This window comes from Phodopus roborovskii, unplaced genomic scaffold, assembly GCF_943737965.1.
Source record: "Phodopus roborovskii unplaced genomic scaffold, PHOROB, whole genome shotgun sequence".
Taxonomy (NCBI): Eukaryota; Metazoa; Chordata; class Mammalia; order Rodentia; family Cricetidae; genus Phodopus; species Phodopus roborovskii.
The window spans coordinates 2,620,499-2,636,581 of record NW_026126586.1 but is presented as its reverse complement, the minus strand read 5'-3'; the positions used below and the strand labels follow the sequence as shown (position 1 = coordinate 2,636,581).

Genomic DNA, 16,083 nt, shown 5'->3' with positions numbered 1-16,083 from the left:
AGAACAAAAACAAAACTGCTCACGATGGGGCATGGGAAGGCAGCGGGACTAAGCTCTAAACATCCAAGTACTCTGTGTGTGACTCAAAAGCAGAGCACTGTACACAATAGGAACCGAATGGCCTGACCTCAGCCAGGAATCCAGAGGCCAATTCTGTGAGCGGATTTACAACAAGCAACTCCCCAGGCCCTTTCTTCTAACTGATGTGGAGAGTAGGACTGCATCTTTCAAAAGAATGTCTGATCATCACAAAGAAGCGCCATGAATCTAGCAATGTCTTTGGTGCTGACTTTAGTCTACCAAGTAGGATCACATGGAAGAACAAAGGGACTCTAGCTCTCAGTATGATGGTCTTGCAGCTCACAAAGCCAAGCTGTCTTCAGCCACAGAGCCTGTGCACTTGCCATTACCCTGCTAGGTGGCTTCCATCCAAGCCACTTGCCTGTCTGGCTCCTCCTCTTCTGTCTGAAGGGTCTCTCCTTAGATAAGGCCTTTAGAGCAACCAACCTAATCCAGATAGCACTCAGCTTTGACTGCAACCTCATTTAACGGCTTTAATGACCATGATCTTTTATGTCCATTTTATAACAGAGCAAGTAATTTCTTATTATTAAAAGAGCCATATATTTTTGTTGTTGACTATCACTGACACTTAAATTCTGTTTAGTATATGGAAAATACATAAAAATACTGATTAAGGAGTTTAATGAATTAAAAATGTAACAAAATGGTTGGGCAGTGGTGGTGCACCGTTAATTCCAGCAGAGGCAAGTGGATTTCTGTGAGTTCCAGGACAGTCTGGTCTATACAGGGAGTGCCAGGAGAGGCTTCAAAGCTATATAGAGAGAAACCCTGTATCAACAAACAAACAAAATTTTACAAAATGAATTTAAAGTAATTTGAAGCTGCTAGAGAAACTCTAGTTTTGATAAACAGCTGATTTAGAGGTCTGAAAAAATAAACTCCAAATAATAGTTTAATAAAAACTTACAGCCTTTGTTGAAGATAGTCATTTTATAGCTCAGCCACTTGTTTATTTATTTACTGTATACTAGTCTGTGTTAAAAAGTTGTGTTTCTGATTGGGTATGAAAATATATCTGCTTACTCACTAATATCTAAATATCGACTATAATCAATATATAATCTAGTAGTAAGAAGAATGTAGTAGAAATTCAGTGACAAAAATGAAATATTAGCCTCACAGCTCATAAACAAAGAACAATCAGTTTCCCAGTGTCACGAACAGTACAGGGTCTCTGGAGACCCCGACAGAAATATGAGTCATGGAAAGGAAAACACCATGAGCTAACTGTCCATGCAGACGCAGCCTGGGTCGTCCTAAGGTCCCTTTCTAGATAAAGAAAGGACAACAAGGGCATTCTCAGAGAGGGACAGGTCTTAATTCAGTGATGTCCCCTGACCACTACATCTGAACCAACTAATACTTTTCAATCCTCACAGATTTTTTTTATAATGCAATGGTAATAATGTTTTAACTAGTGTGTTTTTTAAGAATTTAAAATTTAAAAGAAATTTAAAGTACCAGCCCCAAACCTGGAACTGGAAATTCAGACATTTCATAATTTTAAAAAAGCAAAAATTAACACAAGTTAAAACAAAAGACAGATCAGAATTGGTCAAAAAACAGTAACATTACAAATAATATTTTTCTAGAGAGTTCCTATATTGTAAGATTGCTTTACATCTAGTAGTTTTGCCTATTAACAGCACTAGACACTGCTGGGAGAACAGAAAACTTACTAGGAAATTTTCTCTGAATAGTCTCTCTTAAAAAATTAGAACTTTTTGAATTCTTACTGCATAATCTGAAATGGTATCCATGTGCTGTATTTCATTGGTAATAAGTCTTTTTTGTAAGGCTAATACTTCAATATCCAACACAAATAAGAGCACCAAAAACGAAAATTACTTTGCTTTTGTTTCTATATTAGAATATTATTTGCTAAAGGGTAAAAACAGATTTTCAAAATTCACAGTTAACTTAAAACAATAGTTTTAAACCTTTATCCATAGCCCTTACTGCCTTCAGGAAGGGGAGAACATCTGGGTATTTAAAGAACACAATATGTTCACATTTTCTATGACTTTTGTTTCTAATTGGGTTTATTATTATTATTATTTTTTATTTGAACTACTAGCTAGAACAATGCTTGTGATCACCTCCTATTTTTCAGACTGCCTCCTTCTATCTTTCTAACTTCATTTTATCGGGTTACGTCTGGGGCCTGCTCACGAGTTCCAGTGTGCTGAACAAAGTGAGGCAGGACCAGGATCTGAACTGCTAAGTGTAGAGTCTGTATTTCCATGACACTGACCAGATTCTTCACTGAGTCATCTTGATTCCCTAACATCTGAAGGGAGAAACGAGTTTTCAGGGGATTCTGAGGCAGCAAATAAGAAACTAGGTGGTACTTAAGGTCAAGTGACAAGATTAATTCACTATAAAAATGGCAGCTAAAATTTATCACTGGTCATAGTTTGTGTGCATGTAGACACAGGTTTTATAAATATGCAGGTGAGTGAGCTTTATCTAGATTAGAGTCAATGTGGCGGTCCTAGAAGGGACATGGCATTTGGAGGAGATATTTTAACAATCATATGGAGGCCACAAAGTTAAATGGTAAAAATGGATCAGGAATCATTTCTGACAAATGTTATAACAATACCTTGCTGTGATAGCCACCAGAAAAGCCCTTATGAGTAAACAGCTTAGTTTACTTTCCCTAGAGATACCAACATTCTGGAAAACAACCTGTTCATGGGAGTCTGCAAACACAGCTTCCTCTTCAGACCCAGTTTATTAAGGCTCAGAAACACCAGTTAAGGTTCCTACCTTTTGAAGATGGTGTTATTGCTTAGACTATGAATGTAGAAATGTATTTCCCTTGTAAAGATATTAAATCTATTACTTTTCTCCTTAGACCTGATTCTTAATTACTTTTAATGCTGTATAATTTGTTTCATTATTTACTGTTGAAATAAAAAGTATTCTACAAAAATTATTTAACATGAAAGGGTAGTTAGATTCCACTAATAAACACAGATGGATTTAGGATAAAGAATTCTGAAACTGGGTGCAGAAACCAGTGAGCCATCCACAGACTTCTGAAGGTCAGCTGATAGAATCTTCTAACACAAAAGAAGATTCTAGGCTCAGGAGTGGCTCCAATCCCTAGCTGAAATGGGACCACTTCTGACTTCTCACTTGCACATCAAACAAGAATTACCTAACACTGAACCCCAAGTACCACTCAACTGCTCCACATCTTGACAAGCTAGGATACCAGCAAACCAAGATTAAACACACTCAACAAAGTTGAGACCACATGTCTATACCAAGAAACATTACCAATGACAACTCCAGATGCCCCCCCAACAATGTTATTCAAGACAATGTCTCCTCCAGAAATTAGTACCTTCATTATGTTTCCTGAATAAAGCAACTTGTTGACAAAAAACATAACGATTTCAAAATGGCAATTATAATTTTAAGGAACTTAAATACTAGAGTGAAGGCTACAAAACATAAACAGTGAATGAAATAAAGAAAACAAGGCATCAAAATAAAATTTAATAAAAAGCGAATCAGGAATGAAGATATTAAGTCAGCGAAATAAATGGAAAGCTTTGCCAACAGAATGGTTCAAGTAGAATAGCAGACTAAAGAACAAAGATGATGATGTTTGAGGAGGACCAGTTTAAGAAAATGTTATACCTGGAAATAAACACTGGGAACAGAATATGGAGGAACCCTGGTCCATTATAAAAAGAACAAAATCATAGGTATATAAGAAGAAGAAACACAGATCAAACGTGTAGAAAATATTTTCAAGAAAATCATAGAATAAAATTTCTCAAAAGAATGTCTATAAAATGTATACAAAATACCAAGAAAACAGGGCCAGAAAAATAAATGACAAAGAAAGGTTATTCAAGCTGTAATAGAGATAGACCAAGTCATATATAAAGGCAGGTTGACTACTTTGAGCACCAGAACAGTCTGTTTGGTGCTCTACATATTATGAAGGATCATAGATGTCGCCTCAGACTGTTAAACTCAGCAAAATTAATAGTTACAATACAAGAAGCCTTTTAGCAATAAAAACAACTTTTAGGAATTTATGTCCCTTAAGACAGCTCTATAGAAAATCCTGGATGGGTATTGTGGTCTGAAGAGAAAGTTATACATACCTAAGAAGGGTTACAAACTCATGGAAACTGAACAATGTGTAATTGCATCATTCCTGGGTCAAGGAAGAAAGAAGAAAGAAATTAAAGATTTCCTAGAATTCAATGAGAATGAAGATACAACATAGCTGAATTTATGGGAGACTTTGAAAGCAGTGCTATGAGGAAAGTTCATTGCACTCAGTGCTCATATGAAGAAAACGGAGGATAGTCACATTAGAGAATTGACAGCACAACTGAAAGCCCTAGAACAAAAAGAAGAAAACTCACCCCAGAGGAATAGATGCCAGGAAATAATCAATTTGAGGGCTGAAATCAGTAAAATAGAAACTAGGAAAACAATACAAAGAGATTTTTTTTTTTTTTTGAGAAAATCAACAAGATAGACAACCTTTATCCAAACTAACCAGAAAGCAGAGAGGGAACATGCAAACATGCAAATCAACAAAATCAGAAATGAAAAGGATATAACAACAGACACTGAGGTAATCCAGAGAATTTTCAGATCATACTTTGAAAACCTGTACTTCACAAAATTCGAAAATTCAAAGGAAATGGACCAATTTCTAAATAGCTATCACTTTCCAAAATTAAATCAAGAACAGATAAGCAACTTAAATAGACCTATAACCCCTAATAAAATATAAGCAGCCATCAGAAGTCTCCCAACCAAAAAAAGCCCAGGGCCAGATGGCTTCGGTATAGAATTCTTCCAGAAATTCAAAGAGCTAATCCCAATACTCCTGAAATTGTTCAACCCAATAGAAACAGAAGGTTTATTACCAAACTGTTTTTACAATTACCGTGGTACCCAAGCCACACAAAGACATAACTAAAAAAGAGAACTACAGACCAATATCCCTCATGAACATTGATACAAAAGTACTCAATAAAATGCTGGCAAATTGAATCCAGGAACACATCAGAGAAATCATCCACCTTGACCAAGTAGGCTTCATCCCAGCGATGCAGGGATGGATCAACATATGAAAATCTATCAATGTGATCCACCATATAAACTGAAAAAGAAAAACCACATGATCATCTCACGAGATGCTGAAAAAGCCTTCAACAACATCCAATACCCTTTCATGATAAAGGCCTTGGAGAGATCATGGATAACAGGAACATACCTAAACATAATAAAACCAACAGCCAACATCAAACTGAATGGAGAGAAGCTTAAGGTAATTCCTTTAAAATCAGGAACAAAACAAGGCTGCCCACTCTCTCCATATCTCTTCAATATTGTACTTGACGTTCTAGCTAGAGCAATAAGACAACAAAAGGATATCAAGGGGGATACAAATTGGATAGGAAGAAGTCAAACTGTCACTATTTGCAGATGATATGATAGTTTACATAAGCGACCCAATAAACTCTACCAGGGAACTCCTACAGCTGATAAACACATTCAGCAAATTAGCAGGATACACGATTATCTAAAAAATTCAGTAGCCCTACTATATACAGAACATAAAGAGGCTAAGAAAGAAATCAGAAACCCTTTACAATAGCCACAAACAACATAAAGTTTCTTGGGGTAATGCTTACCAAACAAGTGACAGTCCTATATAATAAGAACTTTGTGTCTTTAAAGAAAGAAATTAAATAAGATACCAGAAAATGGAAAGATTTCCCATGCTCTTGGATAGTAGGATAAACATAATAAAAATGGGAATATTGCCAAAAGCAATCTACAGAGTCAATGCAATCCCCATTAAAATCCCAGCACAATTTTTCACTGACCTTGAAAGGATAATACCTAACTTTATATGGAAAAACAAAAGACCCAGGATAGCCAAAACAACCCCGTTTTATAGGAACTTTAGGAGGCATCACCATCCCCGACTTTAAGCTCTACTACAGAGTTATAGTCCTGAAAACAGTCTGGTATTGGCACAAAAACAGACAAGTAGACCAATGGAATCGAATTGAAAATCGTGATATTAACCCACACACCTACGAACACCTGATTTTTGACAAAACAGCTAAAAGTATACAATGGGAGGAGGACAGCATCTTCAACAAATGGTGCTGGCACAATTGGATGATGGTGTGTAGAAGACTGCAGGTAGACCCATGTCTATCGCCATGCACAAAACTCAAGTCCAAACGGATCAAAGACCTCAACATAAATCCATCCACACTAAACCTCTTAGAAGAGAAAGTGGGAAGTACTTGAACAAATTGGTACAGGATATCGCATCCTGAACATAACTCCAGTAGTACAGACACTGAGATCGACAATTAATAAATGGGACCTCCTCAAACTGAGAAGTTTCTGTAAGGCAAAGGACACAGTGGACAAGACCAAACGGCAGCATACAGACTGGAAAAATTCTTCACCAACCCTACATCTGACAGAGGGATGATCTCCAAAATATACAAAGAACTCAAGAAACTAGTCAACAAAACACCAAATAACCCTATTTAAAAATGGGGTACAGAACTGAAGAGAGAACTCTCAATAGAGGAAATCAAAAAGGCTGAAAGACACTTAAAGTGCTCAACATCCTTAGCTATCAGGGAGATGCAATCAAAACAACTTTGAGATACCATCTTACTCCTGCCAGAATGGCTAAAATTAGAAACACCATTGACAACTTATGCTGGAGAGGATGTGGAGAAATGGGAACACTCCTCCACTGCTGGTGGGAGTGCAAACTCATACAGCCATTTTGGAGAGCAGTATGGCGGTTCCTCAGGAAAATGGGAATCGGTTTACCACAGGACCTGGCAATCCCCTTCTTAGGCATATACTCAAATGATCCACATCCATGCAACAAAGACATGTGCTCAATTATGTTCATAGCAGCATTATTTGTAATAGCAAGAACCTGGAAACAACCTAGATGCCCCTCAACTGAAGAATGGATAAAGAAGATGTGGTACATTTACACAATGGGATACTACTCTGCAGAAAAACCAATGGAATCTTGAAATCTGCAGGCAAATGGATGGAACTTGAAGAAATCATCCTGAGTGAGGTAACCCAGTCACAAAAAGAGGAACATTGTATGTATTTGCTCATATATGGATTTTAGAAATAGAACAAAGGATCACTAGCATATAATTCACACCACAGAGAAACTAGGATACAAGAACAAACCTAAGAGATTCATACAAGGTCCCTCACAGAAGGGGAAAGGAACAAGATCTCCTGAGCATATTAGGAGTGTGTGTGTGTGTGTGTGTGTGTGTGTGTGTGTGTGTGTGTGTGTGTGTGTAGCAGTGAGTTGAGAGGGAGTTAGGAGAAAGAGAAGGTGAGGAGAACATGTGGGACCAGGAAGATTGAGTCGGGGACAAATAGACGAGAGAGAGAGAGAGAGAGAGAGAGAGAGAGAGAGAGAGAGAGAGAGAGAGAGAGAGAGAGAGAGAGACCATAAGAGAGGGAGTCATTATAGGTTTGAAGAGAAAACTTACTCTAGATAAATGTTCAGAGACCTACAAGAATGACCCCAACTAACAATCTGAGCAACAGTGGAGAGGCTACCTTAAATGCCCTTCCTTGTTAATGAGATTGATATTTAACTTATATGCTATCATAGAGCCCTCATCTAGTAGCTGATGAAATCAGAAGCAGATACAGCTAAACACTGAGATGAACTCCTAGAATCCAGTTGCAGAGAGGGAGGACAAGACCAGATTACAGAAACCCACAGAGACAGCTGAACACGGGGGAGCTCGTGGACCCCCAGCCTGATTGCTGGGAAACCAGCCTTGGACTGACTCAGACCCTCTGAACCTGAGTCTCAGTTAGAAGGCCTGGGCAGTCTAAGCATCCTCTGACAGTGGAACCAGGATGTATCCCTGGTTCACGAAAGGACTTTGGAAGCACATTCCCCATGGAGGGATACTCCATTAACCTAGAGGCAGGATGGAGGGCCTAGTCTCTACTCCAAATGACTTGACACATTTTGATGATCCCTCCTGGAAGCCCTCACACTCCATGTTGAGGAGGGGAGGGACTGGATGGGAGGAGGGCTGGGGGGCATGGGAGGGAAGGAGAGGGAACTCGGATCGATATGTAAAATAAGAAAAAAAATAACATATATATAACCACTACAACAAAATAACCACCAATATTAACTCTCAGTTTTTCAAAAAAGAGATGCAGACTAACAGACTTCATAAGAAAAATAGGACACATCCTTTAAGTACTTCCAAGAATTGCACCTCAGTATCAATAACAGACACCACCTTCCAGTGAAAAGGTCAGAGAAAGTATTTCCAAGCAAAGTGAAGTAAGAAACAAGCAGATGTAGCTATTCTAATAGCTGGAAAAATAGACTTGAAACAACCTTATCCGAAGAGATCAGGAAGGACACTGCATGTTCATCCATGGGGAGGGGGGTGAATCAAACCAAGACAGTGTCCATTTCCACAAAAGAAATACCATTAGATTGACTCCAAGTGGGTGATGGCAGGTAACTTCAGTGCCTCATTCTTTTCAATAGACAGGCCACCCAGAAAGAAATAAAACAGAGAACTCTGGAGTCAAATGGATCTAGTAGACAAGAGCACTGTACCCCAAAACTAAAGAGTATATTTTCTTCACTATGGAAGAAGTGAACTGTCTTCTTAATTGATCACAATTATAGCACAAAGTGCCAACAGGTATAGGAAAACTGAAATAAGACTGCATTCCATCTGACCACAGAGGAATAAAGCTGGATATCAACACCAAGTGAATTATAGACAGTACATAAAATTATGGAAACTTATCAACACACTACTCAATGACAATTGGGGCAAGGGAAAAATTAAGAAAAAAATTTAAAATTCCCAGAACTTAATGAAAATGAAAACACAACATGCTAAACATATGGGCACAATGAAGGCACTTGTGCTGGCTAATTTCTTGTCTATTTGACTCAAACTAGAGTCAGTTTGGAAGAGGGAGCCTCAACTGAGGAAATGTTCCAACCAGACTGGCCTGTGGATAAGCCTTAATTCATTTTCTTGGTTGTGGGTGGGCCCATCTCTGGGGGGGGGGGTGTCTTAGTGAGGAGTAAGCCAGTACAGCATTCTTCAGGGGTCTCGGTTTTAGCTCCTGTCTCTAGATTATCACAGTCAGTTGCTGCCCTGACTTCACAGGAATCTTAACTACAAGCTATGAAATGAAATAAATCCTTTCTTCCCTACATTGCTTTTTGTCATGGAGTTTTATCATAGCAATAAAAAGCTGACCAAAACAGCAGTCTTGAGAGGAAATTTATCACACTAAGTACCTACATTAAAACTTTGAGATCTCACAGGGTGGTGGTGGTGCACGCCTTTAATCTTAGAACTTGGGAGATAGAGGCAGGTGGATCTCTTTGAGTTTGAAGTCACCCTAGTCTACAGAATGAGTTCTAGGGCAGAAACCTTGTCTTGAAAAAATAAATTGAGATATCCAATACTAGATAGGACTTGGATCCCAAGAGAGATCATACTTCTATTATTCTGTTAAACGCAGATGGTATTAAATGGATTACTAACGACAGTGACATACTCATTTTCTGAGAAGTTTCTTCCTGCTGTAGATGGTGATTAATGTGGTGTATTGGCTGGTTTTATGTCAACTTATCACAAGCTAGAGTCATTGGAGTAGAAGGAGCCTCAGTTGAGGAAATGCCTCCATGAGATCCAGTTGGAAGGCATTGTCTCATTTAGCTCTCAGTGAGTGATGCCATCCTTGGGCTCATGGTCCTGGGTTTTATTTGCAGCTCTCCTCCCTATCTTCTGCATCAGTTCCTGCCTCCAGGATCCTGACTTCCTTCAACAATCAATAGCAACATGGAAGTGTAAGCCAAATAAACCCTGTCCTCCCAACCTGCTTTTTTGGTAATGGTGTTTTATCATAGCAATAGAAACCGTAACTAAGTCACATGGATACCCACAATTGTAGACTAAGAGCCTGAGGAGTGCCTATCCCTAAATGGGGATCTACATTTCACTCCCTTCTCGAAGGCTCAGGGATCATTGGAGAATAGGGGGTTGGGGACAGAAAGAGGCCGAGAGTCAGAGGTGACAACAGCAAAGCAGTGTTTTCCAGACATAACAGCCCAGCTGCACACACGAACTCACAGCAGTTGTAACAGCATACACAGGTCCTGCACAAGTTCCAGCTAGACAGAACCCTCAGGTGCAGGGGAAGCTGAGCAGGAAGTCCCACCTGAGCTGAGGAGCTACTGGCAACGGACAACGGCTGGGAAGGAAGTCAGTTCTCTTTACGGAGTGAAGCCTGGCAGGCTGACCATACTCCCGGGATTCATCACACCTAAGAGTACTTGGGCAGCATAGATGGACAGGATGCATTTACAACCAAAATAGGACACGAAGCTGGGTAAGTAGGGAGATGAAGATAGATCTGGGAGGAGTTTGGTGAATGTGGTAAGTATGTGCAAGATATATTTATGAAATTACCAAATAATTAATAAAAATATTATTTAAAAACAAGTAGGAAGTAGAAATTTAGCTAATCTCCCACTTTCTAGCCCTAAGAATTCTTAAGGCTGAGCTGACAGAAAGTGCTTTAACCCTACGGACCAAAACTCATCATGTATTAGCAACTTCCTCTCTGCAACCTCTGTGGGGCTTTAGTTATAGACTACATATATGTATATAGACACCAACATAAATACAAAATACAAATAGTGGTACTCATAAGCCACATTTAAAAGTGGATACTTTCTTATATTTTTGGTTGTGAGCAGCCTTTAACAGTTGAGCCATCTCTCCAGCCCTAAAAATGGATACTTTCTTATTGCAAAGATTGTATTTTGTTGCTTAATAAAATTGTTTTTGTATAATAGAAATGCCATGAAGGTTACCATTTCTATAAAAAGCAGATTAGGCATAAGGGAAATTCTAAGTCATATAATAGAAAATACACTCAAAGATAAGCTAATGTCAGCAACCACAGAGAGGTTAAAAAAAAGTCCTTTAGACTCAGATTGCTATTAAACTTGGACACTCAAGACGAGCAGACAGCTTTGGCAACAGAACTCACAGACAGACTGACTGACTCAGAGACAGTTTGACAACTGCCAACAAGACTGTTGGGAGAGTTTCCAAAGAGCCAAAGGCTGGGATTGCCATCCAGTGTCTGGCATTCTGATACTTGCATTTGAAGCTTTCTCTCTTACTCTTCATCCAATATTTTTGTTTGGCTCATAAACAGCAAGGATTCACAATTTTTTTTTAGATCATTAAATGTTCTTATTTTCAAGAAATATAACATTAGTTGAATTGCTTTATACTCAGATAGAGAAATTAGTGGTAAAGTCTGTCTGAATTTTTATTAGGTTACTTTTAAGCTATAAACTAGAACCACACATAACACACACACACACACACACACACACACACACACACTCTCTCTCTCTCTCTCTCTCTCTCTCTCTCTCTTCAGCACACCATTTGTGATCAGTCTTTAGTACAGCTCTTCTCTTCCCGATCCTCATGGACCCAGAAGCTCTGCTTCAGTGAGTCAGCCCCTGAGAGGGTCAGAGGTAGGGAAGTCTGGCTGTACGAAGCAGTTAGGCCAGTGTTTCCTTAGGATAACAAGAAGGCAGGAGGTGAAGACAGGTGAAGATGACCTGCTGGGGAACACGGGCACTGATGGGTTAGTTTCTCAGGACAATCCATTTGTTAACACCCTGGCCAATGACATGTGTGAACTCTGGCTTACAACTTCTAAAAATCATTAGCAATGTATCAGATGGAGATCTCCATTCTTCACACAACTTAAAATTATACATACTTTCCCCAAGAAAGCTTACCTTTGGGTCTCTAAGGAACAGAGCCTTAAGAATCAGTGAATGTATGTCCCCGATGAGTGGATAATGCATCAGAAGGCCGAGACAGGTCTGGTAGTTACTGGAAATCACTAAATAAGAGGGAAAAAGAATTCAGTACTATGTATGTGGTGAAACATAAGAAAATAACCGAAAGCCAAAGCAAGTGATGCAATAACTCAGATGATTTGACAAAAGTTGTCCTGAGCAGAGGTCTCCCTCAAATGCCCTCTGGATCCTGCATTTCAGCTGTGACCTAGCAAACCTCCACTACCGGCAGCGAGGGGCACAGGAAGAATACAGACACAGTCCTGAGTATTTGCAACATAAATATAGTCTTAGATGCTTGATTATCTGCTGCGATTTATAGAGCTACCTTTGCTGAGAAATTTGTAACAGTTAAAAACTCTAATAAAATAGTACTTACCTTGATCACTATGCTTCATAATTTATACCATGCTCATCCTTTCATATATGTATCACATAACTCAAAACTAAAAAAAATAATTTTTTCTACAATTATTCGTTTTTCTAAGAGTAAAAAGAAACTTAGAGAGTATTTATATAGGATTTCTTGGAGGAGAAAATATTCCATTATCAGCTTTCCTTCTGAAGACTGTTTTCAAATCAACGTAATTATGGGCACAATTACTAACAGTCTTTTAAGACAGGTATGTATAAGCTATCTGTCACCACAGTCACGGCTGGGCCCATTAATGACACTTGTTTTGTAAGCCAGGATAACTGCTTCTGCAACACTGACTGTGGGGGAGCTTCATAAGAAGTTACAACTTGCTATAGTTGTTAACTAAGTCTTGTCCATTAATAAATTACTTGAAAAAAAAATGTCCCACAGGAAAACATCTGTGATTTAAGGGAAATAAGACAGACAAAATACTGATTATAACCAGAACCAGAAAAGTCCTGATTCTTTTTTTTTTTTTTTTTTTTTTTTTTCTTTTTCTTTTTCTGCAGCTACCATGCTCCCTCCTGTAAGTGCTGTGGAAAGGAGACTAGAGCAAAGTGAGCAAAGATACACCGCTTTGTCATCTCCCTCCCCATTGCTGATTTGACAGCTTGTAACATCAACTGTCTGCTTTCATGTGTAAGAGCTCACTTACTCTCCCTGCTCTGTCCCTTCAGGCGACTCTTACTTGTTCATTTCTCCATATTCACATCCAGCTCCCAGTTATCTATTTTCTCTAGAAATTATAAAAGCTACGATATAATGGTACAACGTTTTAATGTATAGTTTTCATTTGAAGTGAAGAAGTTAAAAAAAGAAAAGACAGGTATTTGGTAATTCCAAAAGTTATTTTCTCAAATGTTCTAATCATACTCAGTTTTAGTAGCTGGCCAGGAAATAATTTTTACACATCTTGTAAGAGAAGTAGAGATCTCTGTGGAACCTATTTTGGCCGCAATGTTCAAATTTGAATCCGAGGGTCCTACTGGAGTCCTTTTTAAGGTGGCCTAAAGTGAGACGCAAAGATTGTTTGGCAACCTCTCTGATACAATGTTTATTCTTCTGAACAGTTTTATGATTTTAGAACACTGCTTTCATCATTCCATGCAATGGCTCTTTAAGTGCCCGCCCTGCAGTGGTCAAGCAAAACCAGGACACAGAGGCCAACAGGGAAAAGTTTTTGTCCAGGAGACAATCCAAGGTGCAAAGCCAACAGTGGTTCCACCAAGAGGGTGGGTCCTAAAGGCTTTGGGGCAAGAATTTAGGCTTAGGACTTTATGTGTTTTATCTCATTTTATTACAGGTTTAGAATACTTTTCCTTGTATTACACATGCAAAGAATGGTACTTGGTGAAGGTAAATCATTTGTTCAAATCATACAGTGATTCCTTGGGGGTAGCATGATTTAAAATTCAGAGTCTGTACTCTATGTAGTTATATAAAGCCACTTTAAAAATATTGCTCTGAAATAAAATGATACGATGGATACAGATGTCAACACTAAGTCCTGTAACATCATTACTCTAATAGGTAGGTTAAATACCCTGAAAGGCCAACCTTATTGAGTCTCTAGCTGGCTATAACCGGGCATTATTTGGAAGAACCAGCACATACTGTTACCATAATTATGAAGTTATTAGACTTCAAAGTGCAGAAGGCAAGACAACAATGTGTTAAGATTCTACTCGGAGAACAAAGAAGCCAACAATTTTTTTCTTGCATCTAGTCACATGCATCTCACTGAATTAACATTTCTTAGGCATCTATTATATGTCAGTCACTCAGACTACTGATATACCAAAACTAAGGATCTTACAGCAGGTAAGCCTGAATCTCGGGCTTTCAATTAATGCCATTTTTCAAGTTACTACTGAAACACCTGTACTTTTAGAGCACCTTTAATCTGCAATTACATTAATTTAAGTCCCACTATAACTTGCCCAATGTAGGGTAGGCAGAAAAACTACAGAAGCTTGCTTAAACCCAGAGGCCAGGGATCTGGAAACACTAAGAGTTTAGTTTTGCTCCTTCTCTACCCCTTCCTTCCTCCAATGCTCTCTCCTTCCTTTTTATAATAAACTGTGTGGAGTATAACCTAGAGCTTCATACATGCTAGAAAAGCACTCAACCATGGAGCTACCCCCCCCAGAGGTTTTGGTCTTTATAGTAAATTTTTGTTTACTACAAGATAAATGCAATATTGTTCCTTATCCAATTGGAACAATTGTTCTACACCAGCAGGTAGTAGTGACAGGGCAAAACCCTGGCTATTTTAACCTCCCCCCCCAATCAGTGCTGCTCAGAGTCACCCCAGTGTTTGCCTTCAAAGCACAATGAAGCATAGACACATTCTGTTCAAATGCACTCACTGTATTTATTACTTATTAATACTTACTTATTGTTTGTTTGTTAGTTTATGTTTTGCCATATCAATAACAAAGTTATACCAGGCTGGCCTTAAACTCACAGAATCCCACCTGTTTAGGCCTCTGGAGTGTTGGGATTAAAGGCATGCACCACCATACCTGGCCACACACACACAAAAAAAAAGCTCTTTTTGTATGCACATTGGTCATAAAAAGCCACCAAGGGCTTTCCTAGCCAGAACTCTTCAACTAAACCTCTTCTAATAGAATAAAGACTCCTTTGAGTAACTACCAGCAATACTAAAGAAGCACCTCTAACTTTGTTAACAGTTTCCTGTTAACCTTTGTGCCTGGTACCTGTGTAGCAAGTGTACCCCAGGCCACCAGCCCTTCCTGCTCTTGAGTGACCCCACGGATTGGAGAGTCTTTCTTTGTGCCTCAGCACAAAGGAAGAGTCTATCTAAAGGGTTTCTATGTGAGTGGCACAGATGCTGGGGACACATGCCCCCTCTTTCTCAATGTCTCTAACAAGCAGTACCAGCTTCAGTCACATGGAGTAAAGCTGATTTATCTGTCTCTGCTCACAACTATTCTAAAGTGGTCTAAAGGAATTGGTCTATATAAGTTTTTTTTTTTTCCCCTAGGAGAAATAATAACAAAATGTAGTAAAGTCAGTAAATATAAGCAGAGATGTGATTACACTGAGGATTTGAAAACAACATAAATAAATACTTTATGTACAGCTCACTGCTGGCTACCTATAACTATAACATTTATGAATACTTTTCTCCAAACTATTTAATTTTATATGGAGATACAATTTCTCAGAGTAACAAGGCAGATGGAAAATTACTAAAAAACTGAAACATACACTTCCTGTAATGTCCTTAAAATTCAAAACAATAGCTATCACCTCCCAGGTACTGACAGCATGACCGGGAACTTGCAACATATCGGATATCTATCCCATCAGGCCCCACTCCCTCTAAAGAAAAGCACCCAGCCCATATACTCCCTTCTACAGAGGAAGACATGGTGGTACAAAGTAGACAACAATACGCCCAGGCCAAGGGCTCCTGACCGTCTGTTAAAATGAAAGCCTTAGCATTTACCAGTGTCTAATGTTTTCCTCCATTCTTAGCAGACAGCATTTTGACAAGGGTGTCTATCTAGAGAAGAAAAAGAAGACACATTGCAGATGGCTTCTAAAAACTCTGTTTCAACCTCAGAGAAGCCACAAATAGACACAAAAAATG

The 16,083-nt window shown here is 38.8% G+C and overlaps 1 protein-coding gene across 1 annotated transcript in view; it reads right to left on the bottom strand.

Moving 5' to 3' along the window:
- The window catches only part of Tbc1d5 (TBC1 domain family member 5), a 247,774-nt gene that overhangs the window by 83,982 nt on the left and 147,709 nt on the right, over nt 1-16,083 (bottom strand). The window contains exon 13 of the mRNA XM_051204190.1: nt 11,981-12,087. Coding sequence (XP_051060147.1) covers nt 11,981-12,087 — 107 coding nt within the window. The remainder of the gene's footprint in view (nt 1-11,980; nt 12,088-16,083) is intronic.